The sequence below is a fragment of the Bufo bufo genome, chromosome 8 (assembly GCF_905171765.1).
Source record: "Bufo bufo chromosome 8, aBufBuf1.1, whole genome shotgun sequence".
Classification (NCBI taxonomy): Eukaryota; Metazoa; Chordata; class Amphibia; order Anura; family Bufonidae; genus Bufo; species Bufo bufo.
The window spans coordinates 214,661,858-214,682,506 of record NC_053396.1 but is presented as its reverse complement, the minus strand read 5'-3'; the positions used below and the strand labels follow the sequence as shown (position 1 = coordinate 214,682,506).

At 46.9% G+C, this 20,649-nt stretch overlaps 1 protein-coding gene across 4 annotated transcripts in view; it reads right to left on the bottom strand.

Annotated features, from left to right (window-relative positions):
- The window catches only part of DIAPH2 (diaphanous related formin 2), a 1,253,176-nt gene that overhangs the window by 1,179,068 nt on the left and 53,459 nt on the right, over positions 1–20,649 (bottom strand). For 3 of the 4 annotated variants that reach the window (XM_040442348.1, XM_040442347.1, XM_040442350.1), the window contains exon 2: positions 5,242–5,274. The exons of the other annotated variant lie outside the window; for it this stretch is intronic. In XM_040442348.1, the coding sequence (XP_040298282.1) occupies positions 5,242–5,274 (33 nt within the window). The remainder of the gene's footprint in view (positions 1–5,241; positions 5,275–20,649) is intronic. 4 annotated transcript variants of the gene reach the window in all.

Here is a 20,649-nt window from a genome sequence, read left to right as displayed (position 1 = left end):
TTGCCATCCGGATTGTCTGACCACGCTTACTACCTGCCTGCGGTCCTTGCCACTGGGCTCCACTCCTACCTCCAGCCAGCGGTCCTCTGACTCAGGTGAGCCTGTAGGACTGTTACACCCAGTCTCAACTCCTTAGTGCCATCCAAGGAGTTTTCCACGAGTTACGCCACCATAGACGAGGCCATTCAACTGATTCTCCAAGTGGGTCGGGGGGCATGGTTGGCCAAGGCGGATATCGCCGATGCCTTTAAATTGCTGCCCATTCATCCACAGCTTTGGAGGTTCTATGGCATCAAGTGGCAAGACCAGTATTTCTTTGCCAATCGCCTGACGTTCGGGTCCAAGAGCAGTCCCTGGCTGTTCGACCAGTTCGCTCAGGCATTGCACTGGATGCTGGTCAACCACTGCGATTGCCCTATGGTCATCCATTACTTGGATGACTTTCTTCTAATCGAAAGCCCAGACCGCCAGCCTTGCAAGCTCCAGGCTCTGCTGCGGCTGTTCAGCCAACTCAATGTTCCGGTGGCAACCTCAAAAACGGAAGGCCCCGTGACGGTAATTACCTTCCTGGGCATAATCTTGGACACAGGGAAGATGGAGGCCAGGTTGCCAACTGAGAAGTTAGTAAAAATCAAGGAGGCCATCTCAACGGCAGCAGGCAGCAGGACGTGCGCCAAGGTCGAGTTGCAGTCCCTACTAGGCATGCTCAATTTTGCCACCAAAGTCATGCCCCAGGGCAGGGCATTCATGTGCAGGCTCCTTCAGTTACTCCCCTCAGCCCCCGAGCAAGACAGCCTCATCACTCTGGACGCCCAAGCCATGGCCGATCTGGCCATGTGGAAGGACTTCATGACATCTTGGAACGGAGTCTCTTTATTCGTACCTCAGCTGGGGCCAGCATCCACCTTGATTTTTTCAGACGCCGCCGCCTCCGGAGGTTTCGCGGCGATCTGTGGAAACCAATGGAGCACTATGGGGGAATTGACTTGGGGTCATTATAAAAGGGGTATTTAATACTTTCAGACTTTATGGGGGTACTATGGGTACATTAGCTTAACTGGGGGCACTAAAAAGTTTTTTTTTGTACTGGCACACAGAACAGGGGCATTTTTGTACTAGTACACATTATTAGAGGACTTTTTTTGCACTGGCACACATTATAAGGGGAGATTGTTTTTGTTCTGATGCTCATTTTAAGGGGGCATGTTTCTACTGTCACTTTATAAGGGGAATTATTTCTACTGTGGGGCATTATGATGGGCTTTATTACTACTGGGGGACATGATTACTAGTATGGGCACTATAGGGGCATTATTACTTCTGGGGTACAGTGGGAACATTAGTACTGTTGGGGGCTCTATTACCACCAAGTGTGCTCTGGCAGATAATTATTAGTTGAGACTATGGGAGCACTATTACTCTGGGGGCACCCTGGCACAGTATAAGCTTAGCACAGTTAATTTTGGGGGACATTATGTTTACACTATTGGTGTCAGGGACACTATTTGCTGGGCGCAATCATTTTAGGACACTTTGTTCCAACAATTATTGAAGGGCATTATCTGCATGGTGCTAGTATTATCAGGGGGGCAGTGGGCACATTATTGGGGGTGGCAGGATGATTTGTCCAGAAGGTGGGAGGATGATGGGAAAAGTAGGAAACTAAGATGCTTTTTTTGGCAGAGACGAGAAATGGGTGAAAGAAGTCATCATGGTGGTCTGGTCTGGACGGAGAAGATGAGGAAAAAGGACATCTGCATCAGAGGAGACGTCACTGGATGTAAGACGCATGTGGGGCTGTATTACCCTGTATGTTCTGTAGTGATACATGTAATGTTAGGAGGGAAGGGGTTAGGTTGAGAATTTGGTATGGGGGAGCGGGGCTGTTTCAATTTTTGCCCCCAGCAGCAGAATGGCTAGGTGCACCCCTGCTTACGGAGAGTGCCTTGTGGTTTATACAGACGGTCAGAGGGGCTCCTTCTGGTGTGTGCTGTGGGTCCCTGCTTACATAAGACTTTTCTATCTACTGTTTGTTATAATTAAAGGCTCCCTTAAATCCCAGTTTCTCGGCTCATTTGCAGCTTATATCTTAATCCGGTCCATTATTTACCGGCTTCTTTCTGTAATTTCAAGCCTTGAATTTAATGATGAGATAAAGCAGTTTATCCGCGTCGGATACATTTACATCCTTAGAGCAGGTATGAGTTGTTTTTTTCATGGCAGAGAAAATTATTCTGACAAGGAGGACTGGAGGTGAACTCCATGACGGCACACGGGGCACAGAGCCATCTGCTGCTGCACTTCTTATTAGTCCTTTAACGAGTCAAGTACTTCGATCCTGAATGATCGCACACCTGTTTAGCGGCCATAGTGTTGCCTGTCAGAGGTCATTTGTACTATTTTTTCCATTTATTGTAATTTTTCTATCTTTTTTTTAGTTCTATTAGGATACTTTAAAATACTCAAACTTTTATTTTTCACTTTCACAGAAGAATAAAGTGTAGGTATAGTTCTGAGGGATCGGGGCTGGCTACGGGCACAGTTTGGATGGTACTTTTTAGTTATTAGCTCACTTTTGTATCCTCTATACATTATGTCAGACATTCACAGTTTATGCTACATTAACCCCTTCCCTTCAGCCCTACTGTTAAAGACATACTTGGAAAACATTACATACAGAGCTAAAAGGGGTTATCCCATCTTAGACAATGGGGGCCATATCGCTAGGATATGCCCCCATTGTCTTATAGGTGGGACCCGCACCTACAAGGAGAACGGAGCTGGGGAGAGTTGTGACTGGAGGACCCCGGGTTTCCCAGGGTCTGTCCACCACCAGGCGCAGCTCCCCGCCTCTCCGCCTTGCACGGCCACCGCTCCCATTCATTTCTATGGGGCCGACGAAAATAGCCGAGCCAGCACTTGGCTAATTTCGGCGGCTTCATAGAAATGAATGGAGGGCGGGTGCGCATGCACAGTGCGCCCTCCTCAACTTTTTACGCTTTGTTCTTGTAGGTGCGGGTCCCAGAGGTGGGACCCGCACCTATCAGACAATAGGGGCATATCCTAGTGATATGCCCCCATTGTCTAAGATGGGATAACCCCTTTAATACAGTGACACATACTGTGCACCTACCTGGTGCTGCCTATGGCAATCGCTTCACCTGGTCTCATTGGTGGTGCACCCCTGGCATCATATGGGTATGCTAACAGCTCTCCCATGCAGAGGGCGCCTAGGAGTGGCTGCTTTCTCGGGGTTCAGTAGAGGCCCAGGACTAAATTTCTGTACTACAGTTTTTTGGGGGGTTTTCCACTAATAAAAAGTTAAACCTGTTCACTGGATAGGGGATAACTGGTCGATCTGGGGGGATCTGAGCACGGGGACCCCAACGATCAGGAGTACGTGAATGGGATGTTGCTGAAGCACGCACACCAGCCCTCCATTCATCTCTATGGGACTGCCCTAATGTCCCTTTAACCACTTAGGATGAGGCCAAGTTCGGCTTTCTCCATGCAGTGTGTTATTTTTTATTTTAGTTTTAGTTTGTTTTTACACCTACCCCATTTTTTGGAGACTCAACTTTTTAATTGATTTGTTGAAGTGACATTGTGAGATTAATGTGCAATATCTTCATGTATTTTTATGGCATCATTTAGCAGTAGGTTTAATGTAGAACTACTTGGTCGATATGCAAAAAAACTAAAAAAACTAAAGACAATCGCATCAGTCCATTTTTTTTACTCCGTTCAGCAGACATTATAAGTCTTTATAGGTCTTTTATTAGGATTTATAGCAACACCTCTGTTTTCCAATTCATTGTAGCCCTTCTATAGAAGAGGTATGTCCTGGCAGACATCACCCCAGGGCAGCCCTGCATGATTAAATGTATAACGCTGGGGGTTAAAGGGCATCGGTCGGCAGATTTTTACCTATGACCCTGGCTGACCTTTTGCATGTGCGGTTGGCAGCTGAAGGCGTCCGTGTTGGTCCCATGTTCATATGTGCCCGCACTGCTGAGAAAAGGGATGTTTTCATTTATGCAGGTGAGCCTCTAGGAGCAACGGGGGCGTTGCCATTACTCCTCCTGCACACAACCGTTTTTTTTCCCCCAGTTTACTGGCCGTTTTTTGCGATCCGTATACGGACCGTATACGGAACCATTCATTTCAATGGTTCCGCAAAAAAAACGAAATGTATTTCCGTTTTTTCCGTTCCGTTTAAAGATAGAACATGTCCTATTATTGCCCGCAAATCACGTTCCGTGGCTCCATTCAAGTCAACGGGTCCGCAAAAAACGGAACACATACGGAAATGCATCCGTATGTCTTCCGTTTCAGTTCCGTTTTTTGCGGAACCATCTATGGAAAATGTTATGCCCAGCCCAATTTTATCTATGTAATTACTGTATACTGTGTATGCCGTACGGAAAAACGGAACAGAAACGGAAACACAACAGAAACAGAAAACGGAACAACGGATCCGTGAAAAACAGACTGCAAAACACAGAAAAAGCCATACGGTCGTGTGCAGGAGGCCTTACTCCTAGAGGCACAACTTTCTCTGCAACTGCCGTGCCCTCCTTGATTGACAGGGCCAGGCATAATGCCATTTTCACTGCCAGGTCCTGTCAATCAAAGTGCAGGGGGCGTGGCAGTTGCAGAGAGAGCAGAGCCTCTAGGAGTAAAGGTGACGCCCCCGTTGCTCCTTGAGGCTCATCTGCATTTTTCTCAGCAACACGAGTCCATATGAACATGGGACCAAGCATTCCGTTACCAATCTGCTGACAGATGCCCTTTAACAGTTTATAACATCTTCTCAAATACAAATGTGATCATTATTAGCAATTCAAACAAGAACAGAAATATGGCATAAACATCACAAATGGTCGGATTGAAATGATTTGATATTAGAAGCTGCATTAGTAATGCCGACTATGAATTCATAAAAAAAAAAAAAAAGCACAAAACATTTATAATATCACAGAATGTCAGGAAGAAAATTAGCCAAGAAAGTCAGCGCATGCATTTAAAAGGCAATTATATGAAATTAGGAGCGGCAGGATTTCTTATAGGTTAAATTATTCTGATCCACATCCCAAAAGCATGAAGCGTTAACAGACAAATGGACAGCGCTGATTATGAGCAAAATCATCAAGGAGTCGTGCGCATGCGTCGTTATATCATTGGTGGCGAGGGTTTAGTAAAGGAGCATGCAATGTCCGTCCCCGCTCACCGTCATCTTACCATATCGTCTGCCAACGTTTTTATATGAATGTTCTATAAAAGCCAATGAAAGAGGAAAGAGAAAAAAATCAATATAAGAAAAACATAAAAATCAAAGTAACAGCAATACAAACATGAGTTCAGCTTCATAAATCGGGGCTGGACACATATATAAAGGGGAAATACACATATCAAGACGGCACTCACCGGGAATGGTCCAATTCTTACTTTATTGCTCCACGTCAGCATAAAAACAGATAAGCAGACGGTAGGGGTGCAGGACGCCACACAGGCACCATGAGGCAACGGCCGTTTGGCGTAATTCGCGCTTGGAGGTCCGAGGAAGCGTGAATTACGCGTGGCGTCCTGCACCCCTACCGTCTGCTTATCTGTTTTTATGCTGATGTGGAGCAATAAAGTAAGAATTGGACTATTCCCGGTGAGTGCCGTCTTTCATCTTGATAGGTGTATACTCGTTAGACCTAATTGAGACGGAGCACCGCCGACGTTTGTTGCAAGCCGCAGTGTCGCCACTATAGGGAACGTTCCTTTGAGGTCTGTGGAGGAGAGCTAGAGTAGTGCCGTCCTATTTCTAGATCTACCTAGACAGGTCTGGTACAGGTCTTGTCTCCGAAGAGAAGGAGAGCAGACTGTGCATGCACGGTGTGCTCCCCATTCACAGCTATGGGACTGCTGGAACTCCTATAGTGGTGAACAGAGGGTGGCCGTGCATGCTCGGATGCTCTCCATTCACTTCTGTGGTCCCTGTTCTACAGATAGGAGCAGGTCCCAGAGGTGGATAGGAGACATTGATGGTATAACCTAGCAATGTGTCATACCCCTTCAATGTGTGAACTTGGGGGTTGAAGCTCAACAATCGGCGCCCCTCAGCCCCGATGCCAATCCCCATTACAGCAGAACATTGGTGCACGCAGGCACATGAGCCACCACTTGGTTCTGCTAAGGGTCCTCCAAGATCACATATTTTTGGCAAATTCTAATTTAATTTATAATAAAATGAACTTATAATAGTAATTAGTAGTAATAAAAGATTGGGTTTTAGTTTGTTTTAGCATCCTGTGCCTTGGTTTAGGGTCTTTTGTAGATCTCAACATCAACATCAACACCAACTCCGTTTTACAAATTGTAATCTATGGGTGAATCCAGCAGTAAGTCTTTATTTCCCTGCAGCGCCACCGCAGGAGAAATAAAGAATTGCATGTCAATCTGTGTGAAGTATGAACATGTCGGGTCCTCCAGAACAAGCTCTATCCTGCACAGAAGACCCCTCCGCATTAAAGGGGCTGTGCAGGATCAAAAGAATAGATCTGCTTACTTCCAAAAATATCACCACTTATAGATTGCATGTGGTATTGCAGCTCAGCTCCATTTGTTTCAGTGAAGCTGAACAGTAAAGCCAAATACAACCCATGGGCAAGTATGGTGCTGTTTCTTTAAGGAAGCGGCCATATTTTCTAATCCTGGGCAACCCCTTTAGACTAGGTCTACAGGACGACATTTGTCGCGCAACATTTTTTTATAATGGCAGTCTATGGTGTCGCACTGCAACATGCTGCTACTGCGACGCAACAGTCGCAGAAAATCCATTTAAAATGGATTTTTCTACGACTGTTGCGTCGCAGTCGCAGCATGTCGCATGTTGCAGTGCGAAACCATAGACTGCCATTATAAAAATTGTCACACGACATTGGTGCAACAAAAGACCTAGCCTTAAGGGGGTTCTGTACCCTGGATAGATTCATCAGCATCTGCTCGTTGTGGTCTGACACCCGGGACCCCCGCCAATCATCTGCTTAAAGAGGACCTTTCATCGGTCCAAACTTTGTGAACTAAGTATCATGACATATACAGAGGCGCCCAGGGATCTCACTGCACTTACTATTATCCCTGGGCGCCGCTCCGTTCTCCCGTTATGTCCTCCGGTATGTTCGGGGACTTGGTTATAGTAGGCGGAGACTTAGGGGACTTGGTTATAGTAGGCGGAGTCTGCCCTTGTTCTGCTGGGCGTCTCCTTCTCCTAGGCTGTAGCGCTGGCCAATCGCATCGCAGAGCTCACAGCCTGGGAGGGTTTTTTCTCCCAGGCTGTGAGCTCTGCGATGCGATTGGCCAGCGCTACAGCCTAGGAGAAGGAGACGCCCAGCAGAACAAGGGCAGACTCCGCCTACTATAACCAAGTCCCCGAACATACCGGAGGACATAACGGGAGAACGGAGCGGCGCCCAGGGATAATAGTAAGTGCAGTGAGATCCCCGGGCCCCGCTGTATATGTCATGATACTTAGTTCACAATGTTTGGACCGATGAAAGGTCCTCTTTAAGAAGGCAGCAGTGCTGGCAGTAGCGCCACAGGCTTCTCGCTGTTTCCCGCAGGCCCAGAGACCTCACGACTAATATCACTGGCCTGGGAACGGCTAAGCCTAATTGAAGTGAACGGGGCTTAGCTGCGCTCAGGCCAGTGATACTAGTCGTGATGTCACTGGGCCTGTAGGAAACAGCGAGAAGGCCGGCGTACTACTGTCAGCACCGCTGCTTTCTCAAACAACTGATCGGTGGAGGTCCTGGGTGTCGGACCCCCGCCGATCAGATACTGATGATCTATCCAGGGGATAGATCATCAGTAAGAAAAAGCTGCAGAACCCCTTTATCTTTGGTAAGTAAAAACTAGACAACCCCTTTAATATAAAAATAGAAGAAAGATTTACTGTTACCATTCACAAGTCTGACTCATTAATGCATTGTACAGATGAAAGGGTAAAGATAAAAAATCATACATTAGTCATCATTGCATATTTATATATGAGCCAACATAGTTAACCAGACATCTGGGACATGGCACGTGTTTCTATGGAGATACAGTATCATCATCCTGCATATTTATGTAAATAGTTTGATACATTGTAACATAATACAATACTGTATTTTAACCATAGCTCCGATGCAGACTTCTTTCTGTAATATGCTGCCCTTAAATAGGAGAGCATGGTCTGGTGACAAGAGAACCAAAATGATAAAATTTATGTTGAATTAAATAGGCATGGGCCTAGATCGGTGGCACAGGGTAATATGGCACCCAAGTAGTGTGACATCAAGGTCTCCCAGACAGTGATATGCTCTTTCTGGTCAGTAAAGAGGAGTTCCAATCAGAGGACTATATCCCCCTGGTTAAGAAACGGTAGCATTGTAAAAACAGCTCGTCTACATATTTTTGGTCCAGCTCCAGTATGCCCAAAATCTGCTATGGTAAGGCCACTCTTGGAACCTTCAATAGTCAAGAGAGGTGGATCAGCCATGTAGAAGTATAAAAAGAGGTGATCCCTGTGGTCCTCCAAAGCTTCTGGCTCTTGGCTTTAAGCAGTAGAGGAACATTGAGAGTAAAGTCGCTAAGATGGTTTTGGGCAAATTACCCAAATAGGAGACATAACCAAGGGTTGCTATAGACCCTGGGGTACATGCCATGTGTCTACGGTTCAGGCTATGATAATGCTGGTATTTATTAGGCAGCAGTGGATAGGACTATGGTTTTGGTGATGTAATCTGTTGGAGTGAGGGATTGATGGTTTAGAAACATCGAGAAACTGATCTGTACCACAGGTTAGATGGTGATCCAGGAGCCTATAGCACATGTGCCAACTTCTATCTCAAAGATAAGATTGCCTTTCCACAGAGCAGAGATCTAGGTAAAGGTTGATATACTGATTTACTGGAAAAAAAAAACTTTATTATGTTGATTATTGAAATCAAATGATTTTTTTCCAATTCTTGATATCCCATGGCTGATCCATTGGGGGTGACCTAAGGAAAGAATCAAATCTTTCAGATTGGCGCTCTGCACACTTGCTGGAAATATTGGTCTATAGTTTACAAGTTTCTTCATCAAAAGTCAAAAAGACTTTAACAAAGCCCAATAAAGACAGAAATTAGAGATAAAAGGAGGAGATAATAAAACAATATTTCGACTGATTAAGCAGATTAGAGACTCGACTAAACCCACAGGTGGCATTTATCTCAGATGCACAAATGGGAATCTGCTACTGGGATGTTATCGGATAATTTGATAGCACTTACAATTAATTTAAATGAGACTCTCCTAAATCATCTTCGGCTTGTAAAATAGTCATATTACTTAAAATATAGATCATAATTTGATAAGTAGCGAAAGTCGATCCGCTCAACAATCGCTGTTAATAGACTCTTTCTTAATTATGCCGCAATAAATTCAATTTTGTAATTTCACACAACATTAAATTATATTTTAATCATACAGAACTATATTAAACAATTAGCATTAAAGTACAAGACCAAACCTTGTGTACAACCAAATAAAGAAAAATGGAAAAAGAACATTTTTTTTTTCCGTAGTGCGGCCGTAATGTCATTCATCACTGTGGAAATTTTCAGTTCAGATTGATAAATTTACTAGATTGCTGCATTTTTATACAATTTTTTTACGTTCTTTTCTTTACTGTTTTGCTCATTTGAGATCATTTTGCTTTTCTTTCACTCACCTAAAGGCAAATTTCACTTTATTACTTTGACTGAACCATATGTTCGGCATTTGAGACAAGGAAGGTTAAAATAGGAATCCATATTTAGAGTGCAACTATCATTATGAATATTTTCATATAAAGGTCTGATTCCTTCCTGACCTTCAAACAGCCTGTATTTCCCCTTCTCCTATCTGCAGATCTAAGTAAATGTTCAGAGGCAACTTCAGTCACCTTTTGTCACGGAACCATGAACCAGACGTACAACAAGAGATAAATGAAAATAAGAAGGCTTTATTGAAAATAAAGCTGTAAAGCAAAAGTCCAAACGGATGGTGAAACCGAGCAGAGTCTTTGCGAAGCCAGAGGTCAGGAACCAGAAGGGTAGTCAGACGAAGCCAGGATCAGGAACCAGCAGGGTAGTCAGACGAAGCCAGGATCAGGAACCAGCAGGGTAGTCAGACGAAGCCAGGACCAGGAACCAGCAGGGTAGTCAGACGAAGCCAGGATCAGGAACCAGAAGCAGCAGCAGTCTTAGAAGCATGTGAACACAAGAGGACCAAGCAAGGAACTGAAGCCACAGACCTCCTATATATATGAGCTAGGCATCCAGCTCCTCCCAGGGGAAGGAGGAGCCGCAGGGTGGAAGGCTACAAGAAACCCAGGACCCAAGATGGCCGCCAGCACATGTCAAACGAAGGAGAGCAGCAAGCAGGTAAGACCATGACAGTACCTCCCCCTCAAGGGCCCCTCCTCCGCGGAGCACAAAACGGTTTCTGAGGGAAGCGTGCGTGGAAGGCTCGGAGCAAGGCAGGAGCATGGACATCTGCGGAGGGAACCCAGGAACGCTCCTCTGGACCATAACCACGCCAATGGACCAAAAACTGCAACCGACCGCGGACCAGGCGTGAGTCCAGGATATTGCTCACCTCATATTCCTCACGATTGCCCACTTGGACCGGACGAGGCCGAGGAACCGAGGAAGTGAAACGATTACACACCAGTGGCTTCAACAGGGAGACATGAAACACGTTGGAGATCCGCATGCCAGGAGGAAGCGCAAGGGCATAGGCTACCGGGTTTACCCTGCGAAGCACTCGGAAGGGACCAACAAAGCGAGGCGCCAGCTTGGGAGTGGGCACTCGAAGGTTGAGGTTGCGGGTGGACAACCATACACGGTCTCCGACCTGGTAGGAAGGAGCAGGCGCTCGTCTGCGATCAGCCTGGAATCTCTGGCGCTGCGCAGAGACCTCAAGGGACTTCTGGATCTGTACCCAAGAAGCACGTAGGACGGAAAGGTGATCCTCCACAGCCGGAATATCCTGGCGAGAGAATACCTCCGGTAACACGGCAGGTTGGAACCCATAATTGGCCATGAAGGGAGACGTCCCAGAGGAAGAGTTCACCGCCGTGTTCCTGGCAAACTCAGCCCAAGGCAGGAGGTCAACCCAATTGTCTTGGTGATCGGAGACATAGCAACGAAGGAATTGCTCCAAGGCCTGATTGGATCGTTCTGCGGCCCCATTGGACTGAGGGTGGTAGGCCGAGGAGAAGGAGAGATGAATCCCCAACTGGGAGCAAAAGGCGCGCCAGAACCTGGACACAAACTGACTCCCCCGATCCGACACAATCTCCTTAGGCAAACCGTGCAACCGGAAGACCTCCCTGGCAAAAATCGTGGCCAACTCTTGTGCAGAGGGTAACTTCTTGAGAGGAACACAGTGGCACATTTTGGAAAACCGATCCACAATCATGAGAATGACCGTATGGCCTCGGGATGCAGGGAGGTCCACAATGAAATCCATCCCCAGGTGTGACCATGGGCGCTCCCCGGTGGCTATGGGTTGCAGAAGGCCCAACGGAAGGTGCCGAGGGGACTTACTCTGGGCACAAACGGAGCATGCCGCTACATATGCGGCGATGTCGGAACGTAGGGAAGGCCACCAGAACAGACGTGAAACAGCCCAGGACAGCTGATTCTTTCCAGGATGCCCCGCGGTCTTGGAGTTATGGTAGGTTCGCAACAACCGAGTGCGCAACTCCTCAGGCACAAAACATCTGCCGTTGGGTCTCCCAGAGGGAGCACCAGATTGAGCCGCCAAAATCTGCTCACCCAGGGGAGAGGTCAGGCTGGTGCGAATGGCGGCCAGGATCTGATTCGGAGGTATGACCGAAGTCGGAATCGACTCCTCCCTGGACAGCTCGGAGTACTGCCGTGATAAGGCATCCGCCCTGATGTTCTTGGAACCGGGTAGGTAGGAGACCACGTAATTAAAACGTGACAAGAACAGAGCCCATCTGGCCTGACGTGGTGTCAATCTCTTGGCCTCAGAAAGGTAGGTCAGATTCTTGTGGTCCGTCAGGATGAGAACCGGAACCACCGAACCCTCGAGCAAGTGCCTCCATTCTTTAAGGGCCTGCACGATGGCCAATAACTCCCTGTCACCAATCTGATAGTTGCACTCCGCGGAAGACAGTTTCCGGGAGTAAAACCCACAAGGAAGCAGAGGACCCTCTGGTGTTCTACGCTGAGACAGAAGGGCGCCTACTCCCGTCTCAGACGCGTCCACCTCGAGGACAAAGGGCAACCCAGGGTTGGGATGCGACAGAATCGGAGCCGACACAAAGGCGGACTTTAGGGCCTCAAAAGCTCGGATGGCCTCGAGCGGCCAGACCTGGGAATTACTGCCCTTCCTGGTCAGATCCGTGAGAGGCTTGGCCAGCATGGAAAAGTCCCTGATGAACTTCCGATAATAATTGGCGAAGCCCAAAAAGCGCTGCAGGGAACGAAGACCACTGGGCTGGGGCCACTGTAAGACAGCCGAAACCTTCTCAGGATCCATGGAGAACCCCTCAGCGGAAATGATGTAACCTAAGAAGGTTACCTGGGATCGGTGAAATTCGCATTTCTCAAGCTTCCCGAACAGCTTGTTCTCTCGTAACCGTTGCAACACTCGTCTGACATCCAGAATGTGGGCCTCCATGGATTCAGAATATACCAAGATGTCATCCAAATAGACTACCACACACTGCTGCAACAGGTCACGGAAAACATCGTTGATGAATTCCTGAAAGACTGCGGGCGCATTGCACAACCCAAAGGGCATAACCAAGGATTCGTAATGACCGGTCCTGGTGTTAAACGCGGTCTTCCACTCATCGCCCGCCTTGATCCTTACCAGGTTATATGCCGCCCTCAGGTCGAGTTTGGTAAAGACCGTGGCCCCTTTAAGGCGATCGAACAGCTCGGAAATCAAGGGTATCGGGTAAGCGTTCTTGATCGTGATGCGATTGAGACCCCTGTAATCGATGCAAGGCCTCAACTCACCGCCCTTCTTTTTCACAAAGAAAAATCCAGCCCCTGCCGGGGACGAAGATTTGCGAATGTGTCCGCGTGAAAGCGCCTCCCTCACGTACTCCTCCATGGCCTCATTCTCCGCTACCGACAGTGGATAGACTTTGCCACGAGGAGGAACGGCACCAGATTGTAACTCTATGGCACAATCGTATGGGCGGTGCGGAGGTAGGGCAACCGCGCGCACCTTATCGAATACATCCCGGTACTCCTCGTATTCAGGAGGCAACAGAGAGTCCGAGGAAGTACACAGCAACTTGACAGACCCATGGATGCAACTAGCCCCACACTGCGGTGACCACGAGAGGATCTCGACCGATCTCCAATCGAAAGTCGGATTATGCTTCTGGAGCCAGGGGTACCCCAAGACCACCGAGTAGTGTGGAGACGAAATAACCTGGAGGCAGACTGACTCTCTGTGAACGGCACCAATGGCTATCCCCACTGGAAGGGTCTCATGAGTCACGTGTGGCGGCAGAAGGGGTCTGCCGTCTATCGCCTCAAGAGCCAGTGGGGAACCTCGAGCCTGCAGAGGAATGGAATTGGCGGCAGCGAACACACTATCAATGAACAAACCACCAGCACCAGAGTCCACCAACGCCTGGGTCGTCACCGAGCCCCCGACCCAGGAGAGGACAACAGTGATCAGTGGTTTGTCAACACGGGAAACCGGGGACGAGGAGACTCCACCCAAGATCTGCCCCCGACAGGATCTCAGGGTACGAGCGTTTCCCGGACGGTTCGGACATGCCAACCGAAAATGCCCACCGAGACCACAGTACATGCATCGGCCCTCGCGTCTCCGGAGTGCCCTCTCCCCCTCTGACAGGCGAGCAAACCCCAGCTGCATGGGTTCACCCCCAGACAAGTCATCCCCAGGAGGCGTGGGAGGAGAGGGAGGCACGGGTGGGACAGCAAACGTAGGCACCAATCTGTTAGAAGACCTCCGCAGGTTCTCCTTAAAGGAAGGTCTCTCCCTGAGTCTGGTGTCAATCAAAATCAGGAAAGAAATAAGAGACTCGAGCTCAACTGGTAGGTCCTTAGCTGCAACCTCATCCTTCAAGGCATCCGAGAGACCATGAGAGAAAGCAGCGACCAGAGCCTCATTATTCCAGCCCACCTCTGCTGCCAGGGTACGAAACTCAATGGCGTATTCAGCTACGGATCGTGAACCCTGTCTGATGGACATAAGGAGCTTCGCAGCAGAGGCAGCACGAGCCGGCACATCGAATACCTTCCGAAGAGAAGCAACAAAACCGGAAAACTCGGCAACCACCGGATTGTTGTTCTCCCATAAAGGGCTGGCCCAGGCCAAGGCCTTGTCCGAGAGCAGCGAGATCAAGAAGCCCACCTTTGATCTCTCAGTAGGAAAGGCATGTGGCAGCAACTCGAAATAAATGCCCACCTGGTTAAGGAAACCTCGGCACTGAGTTGGCTCTCCCCCAAAGCGCTGTGGAAGAGGGGCAGAACCGGTCATACCCCGAAACACCGCAGGCGCAACAACAGGTGTCGGGGTAGACTCTGGCGCAACAACCGGAGCGGCAGTAGGAGCGAGCCCAGGAGCGACAACCGACCCATCGGCAACGGGAGCGAAATGAGCCGTGCGTTCAAGCAGGGTTTGCAACGCCACAGCGAACCGACCCAACAGGTGATCCTGCTGATCAAGTCTGGCAACCAGCGTGGGTAGCGAGGATGGCCCTGTACCGTCAGAATTCATGGCTTGGTCCTAATGTCACGGAACCATGAACCAGACGTACAACAAGAGATAAATGAAAATAAGAAGGCTTTATTGAAAATAAAGCTGTAAAGCAAAAGTCCAAACGGATGGTGAAACCGAGCAGAGTCTTTGCGAAGCCAGAGGTCAGGAACCAGAAGGGTAGTCAGACGAAGCCAGGATCAGGAACCAGCAGGGTAGTCAGACGAAGCCAGGATCAGGAACCAGCAGGGTAGTCAGACGAAGCCAGGACCAGGAACCAGCAGGGTAGTCAGACGAAGCCAGGATCAGGAACCAGAAGCAGCAGCAGTCTTAGAAGCATGTGAACACAAGAGGACCAAGCAAGGAACTGAAGCCACAGACCTCCTATATATATGAGCTAGGCATCCAGCTCCTCCCAGGGGAAGGAGGAGCCGCAGGGTGGAAGGCTACAAGAAACCCAGGACCCAAGATGGCCGCCAGCACATGTCAAACGAAGGAGAGCAGCAAGCAGGTAAGACCATGACACCTTTTTACAATATCCTTTTAGTGTAAAACAGTAAAGTGAGAGAGGAGGGGGATGCAGCTGCAGTTTCTTTCTATTTAAAGCAGCGGTTCTCAACCTAGGGGTCGCAACCCTTTGGGGGTCGAACGGCCCTTTCCGGGGGGTCGCCTGAGGCTTATCGTAAAAACTCAAATCCGATGGTATATTCTAACCCCCAGGCGTTCCCATGGTGACAGGGATGCTTGCCTGGGGGTTAGAATATACAGGGCCACGCCGCTCACAGCAGTATATTTATAAACTAATCAGTAACTACTTTAACTTTAATCATTTCTCATTGCTGAGCTCTTTACTTGGATTATAATTTATTTGGATATGGGATATCTTACTTTGGTAATAGCAGGCAGTGCGGGGGGCGGTGCTCACTCACTGACATCACGCGCCTGCTCCTCCCACTAGGCAGCGCAGGCACGTGACGTCAGTGAGTGAGCGCCGCCCCCCGCACTGCCTGCTATTACCGGAGCTAAGACAGTAAGATATCCCATATCCAAATAAATTATAATCCAAGTAAAGAGCTCAGCAATGAGCAATGATTAAAGTTAAAGTAGTTACTGATTAGTTTATAAATATACTGCTGTGAGCGTCGGGGAGGGAGATCTGTGGATGGCACTGTAGGGGGATCTGTGGATGCCATCCACAGATCCCCCGTCCCGTAAACAGTGCCATCCACAGATCCCCCTCCCCTAAACAGTACCATCCACAGATCTCCCCCCTAAACAGTGCCATCCACAGATCCCCCCTAAACAGTGGCATCCACAGATCCCCCCTCCCCTAAACAGTGTGGATGGCACTGTTTAGGGGAGGGGGATCTGTGGATGGCACTGTTTAAGGGGGAGATCTGTGGATGGCACTGTTTAGGGGAGGGGGATCTGTGGATGGCACTGTTTAGGGGGGATCTGTGGATGGCACTATTTAGGGGGGAGATCTGTGGATGGCACTGTTTAGGGGAGGGGGATCTGTGGATGGCACTGTTTAGGGGGATCTGTGGATGGCACTGTTTAGGGGGGATCTGTGGATGGCACTGTTTAGGGGAGGGGGGGATCTGTGGATGGCACTGTTTAGGGGAAGGGGGATCTGTGGATGGCACTGTTTAGGAAGGGGATCTGTGGATGGCACTGTTTAGGGGGGGATCTGTGGATGGCACTGTTTAGGGGGGATCTTTGGATGGCACTGTTTAGGGGGGGATCTGTGGATGGCACTGTTTAGGGGGGAGATCTGTGGATGGCACTGTTTAGGGGAGGGGGATCTGTGGATGGCACTGTTTAGGAAGGAGGGATCTGTGGATGGCACTGTTTAGGGGTGAGATCTGTGGATGGCACTGTTTAGGGGAGGGGGACCTGTGGATGGCACTGTTTAGGGGGGGATCTGTGGATGGCACTGTTTAGGGGAGGGGGATCTGTGGATGGCACTGTTTAGGGTGGATCTGTGGATGGCACTGTTTAGGGGGGGATCTGTGGATGTCTGTGATTAATTACTCTGCTTTAATTATGTTCAATTTGTAGCAATAAAAATACATCCTGCATATCAGATATTTACATTGCAATTCATAACAGTAGCAAAATTAGTTATGACGTAGCAATGAAAAAAATGTAATGGTTGGGGGTCACCACAACATGAGGAACTGTATTAAGGGGTCACGGCTTTAGAAAGGTTGAGAACCACTGATTTAAAGGGTCATAGAGCATAAAGGATAAACTTACATGGGGCAAATACAATTTCATAATAAGAAATTTGATCGGCAAGTCCTCGGAACCTAAAGATCTGGCACCAGTATGAAATATGAACACCAATGGAAAGGAATTTTTTGGACTTCTAAGATACATCCACTGGAGTAAAGCTGATAATGAAGGTGCTATTACTTTAATAGGGCCATCTGCTATCAGCTGTTATCCCCAGTGGAAATGCACAATACTCATTGAGAGCAAAGGATTTCATTGGATAGCAGGGTTTATCCTAAGCAGTGGACCTTGCTTGGGAAAGCCCTTGACCCAGTCAATAGTAGGGAGAAGTCAAATAAAGCATTGCATGACAATTAGGGATCGACCGATTATCGGAAGTATTAATATAATCGGCTGATATTCAGGATTTTGTACATTATCGGCATCTAACCTTGCCAATATACCGATAATGCGTATAAAGCTAATACTAGTGAGCGCTTTCATTATGGAAGCGCGCACTAGTATGCATCGGGTGCCGTGAGAAGGGAAGAAGCGCAGCAAGTGCTTCCGATACTCACCCTCCCTGGTCTTCTTTGATGGGGCCCGCGCTGCACTGTCCTGACCCCGTACAGCATCAGGACGTAGTGCGCGCACAATGACCTGATGCTGCGCGCTGTCAGGTGACAGTGAGCGCGGGCCGGAGAACACATGGGAGCGAGATGATGGCCCCGGAGATGAAGAGGAGCCGCGGCGCAGGAGAGGTGAGGAGTTTTATATTTTAGTCATCTGAGGTCTGATAGGGGTTAATAAAGGTCTGATCTGAGGTCTGATAGGGGTTAATAATGGTCTGATCTGAGGTCTGATAGGGGTTAATTAAGGTCTGATCTGAGGTCTGATAGGGGTTAATAATGGTCTGATCTGAGGTCTGATAGGGGTTAAAAAAGGTCTGATAGGGGTTAATAAAGGTCTGATCTGAGGTCTGATAGGGGTTAATAATGGTCTGATCTGAGGTCTGATAGGGGTTAAAAAAGGTCTGATCTGAGGTCTGATAGGGGTTAATAAAGTCAGTGAGGGGGGGGGGGATGGTGTGGAAATTGGCATTTGGCACTAGTATATTATAAATATAAATTGACTACCAACTAAGGTCTTTATTCATTTATAATTTACATTTATAATATACTAGTGCCAAATGCAAATTTCCACCACCTCAGTGACTACCAACTAATATAATATGAGATATAAAATATCGGTATAAATTATCGTCTATCGGCCTGAAAGTTCACAGATTATCGTATCGGCTCTAAAAAAATCTATATCGGTCGATCCCTAATGGCTATAAGTCAAAAGTGTTAATATAATTAGAGATGAGCGAATTGCATATTCTGAAATTCGTTCACGCTTCGTTTGGTGGTAAAAGCAGAATTGAGCTATGGATTCTGTTACCACGGACCATAATGCAATTCTATGACGGAATGCATAACGGAATGCCTTTAGAGGCAGGGGAGTCCTCTCCTGCATAATGGAAACGGAGCGGATCCGTTATGCAGGCCATAGACCTATATTATGACGGACTGAATAACGGAATGCCTCTAAAGGCATTCCGTTGAACATTCCGTCATAGAATTGCGTTATGGTCCGTGGTAACGGAATCCATAACGAAATTCTGATTTTACCACCAAACTAAAAATTCGCTCATCTCTAAATAAAATGCATGGAGTGTGTAAGTCCTTCAGAAAGAAAGACACATTTTGCAAAGGCTTATTGCTCTGGCTCTTAGAGAGGGGCCCCAATAGGTAGATGTCCATTACCTCTACATATCCTGATAGAGAGTTTTACAGGAGGTTTATAAACATAGGCCTTGCTTCTGGTATATACTGTAACCCGTATCACCTTTTCATTTCAATTATACATATTAATTCATCCAAAAATACAGATTCTTGCCCGGACAGTGCATACAGGAACAAAGCATACAAAACAGGGGCCCTAAGCACAGAGCAGGTCAGACTAGGGCAGAGAATTTGACATTTTGAGAGAGTAATAAAAGGAAATCTTTAATGGTGGGTACATGTGGTGCGTGACCTTACTCCAGAGAGCGCACCGGTGTGATGGAGGAAACAATGCTTCTCATAACCAGAAAATTGCCACTGATTGTTTTAATAACAGGACAAGTTCTGATGGCTACAAAGTATCAGCCAACCGCTCGTTATCAAAGCTTCAAGATGTTCTGTCAATTATCTAAAGTGCCTGATATGAAAGTCTAATTTTTCGCGGTGTCACAAATCTGACCTTGGTTTTAGCCATTCAGATAAAAAAAGAAAGAATAAAACTCATTTATCATAAAAAGAAATTCTAGACACAGATAAAAGACAAACTAGTATAATATAGATCAATAATATCACTGTCTGTAGTCCCGGAACAGACAAAAGGGGCAGATTTTCCACAACTGTAGAAAAGTATAAACCTAGATAGGCCGTCTACACCTGCACTAGATTTACCATAGAGCAGGCATGGCCAACCTGCGGCTCACCAGCTGTTGTAAAACTACAACTCCCACCATGTCCTTCTGTAGGCTGATAGCTGTAGACTGTCCGGGCATGATGTGAGTTGTAGTTCTGCAACAGCTGGAGAGCCTCAGGCTGGCCATCCCTGCCATAGAGGCTTAAGCTGGATGATTTTTACACATGGCTTGATACTTTATACCAACTAGTTATTGGCTTACTCAAAACCTACTTGCATTGACATTAGTAGAAGTAGGACAATGTCCATAAAGAAAATGAGGAAATCAATGTAAAAAAAAAAAAATGTTACAATCTATGTCTTATTCTGATCTCTGAGCTAAGTGTTGCCCCAGTAGAGAAGGGAAAGGGAAATGGCATAATCTGTGCACTTCAGGATATAGGTGTGGAAAAACAAAATAGATTTAATATAAAACTGCCTCCTATGTAAAAGATTACAACTACTATAATACTGCCCCTACGTACAAGAATATGACTACTATAATACTGCCTCCTCTGTACAAGAATATAACTACTATAATACTGCTCCTATGTACAAGAATATAACTACTATAATACTGCCTCCTATGTACATGAAAACAACTACTATAATACTGCTCCTATGTACAAGAATATAACTACTATAATACTGCTCCTATGTACAAGAATATAACTACTATAATACTGCCTCATATGTACAAGAAAACAACTACTATAATACTGCTCCTATGTACAAGAATATAACTACTATAATACTCTTCCTATGTACAAGAATATAACTACTATAATACTGCTCCTATATACAAGAATATAACTACTATAATACTGCTCCTATGTACAAGAATATAACTACTATAATACTGCCTCCTATGTACATGAAAACAACTACTATAATACTGCTCCTATGTACAAGAATATAACTACTATAATACTGCTCCTATGTACAAGAATATAACTACTATAATACTGCCTCATATGTACAAGAAAACAACTACTATAATACTGCTCCTATGTACAAGAATATAACTACTATAATACTCTTCCTATGTACAAGAATATAACTACTATAATACTGCTCCTATATACAAGAATATAACTACTATAATACTGCTCCTATGTACAAGAATACAATTACTATAATACTGCCTCCTATATACAAGGA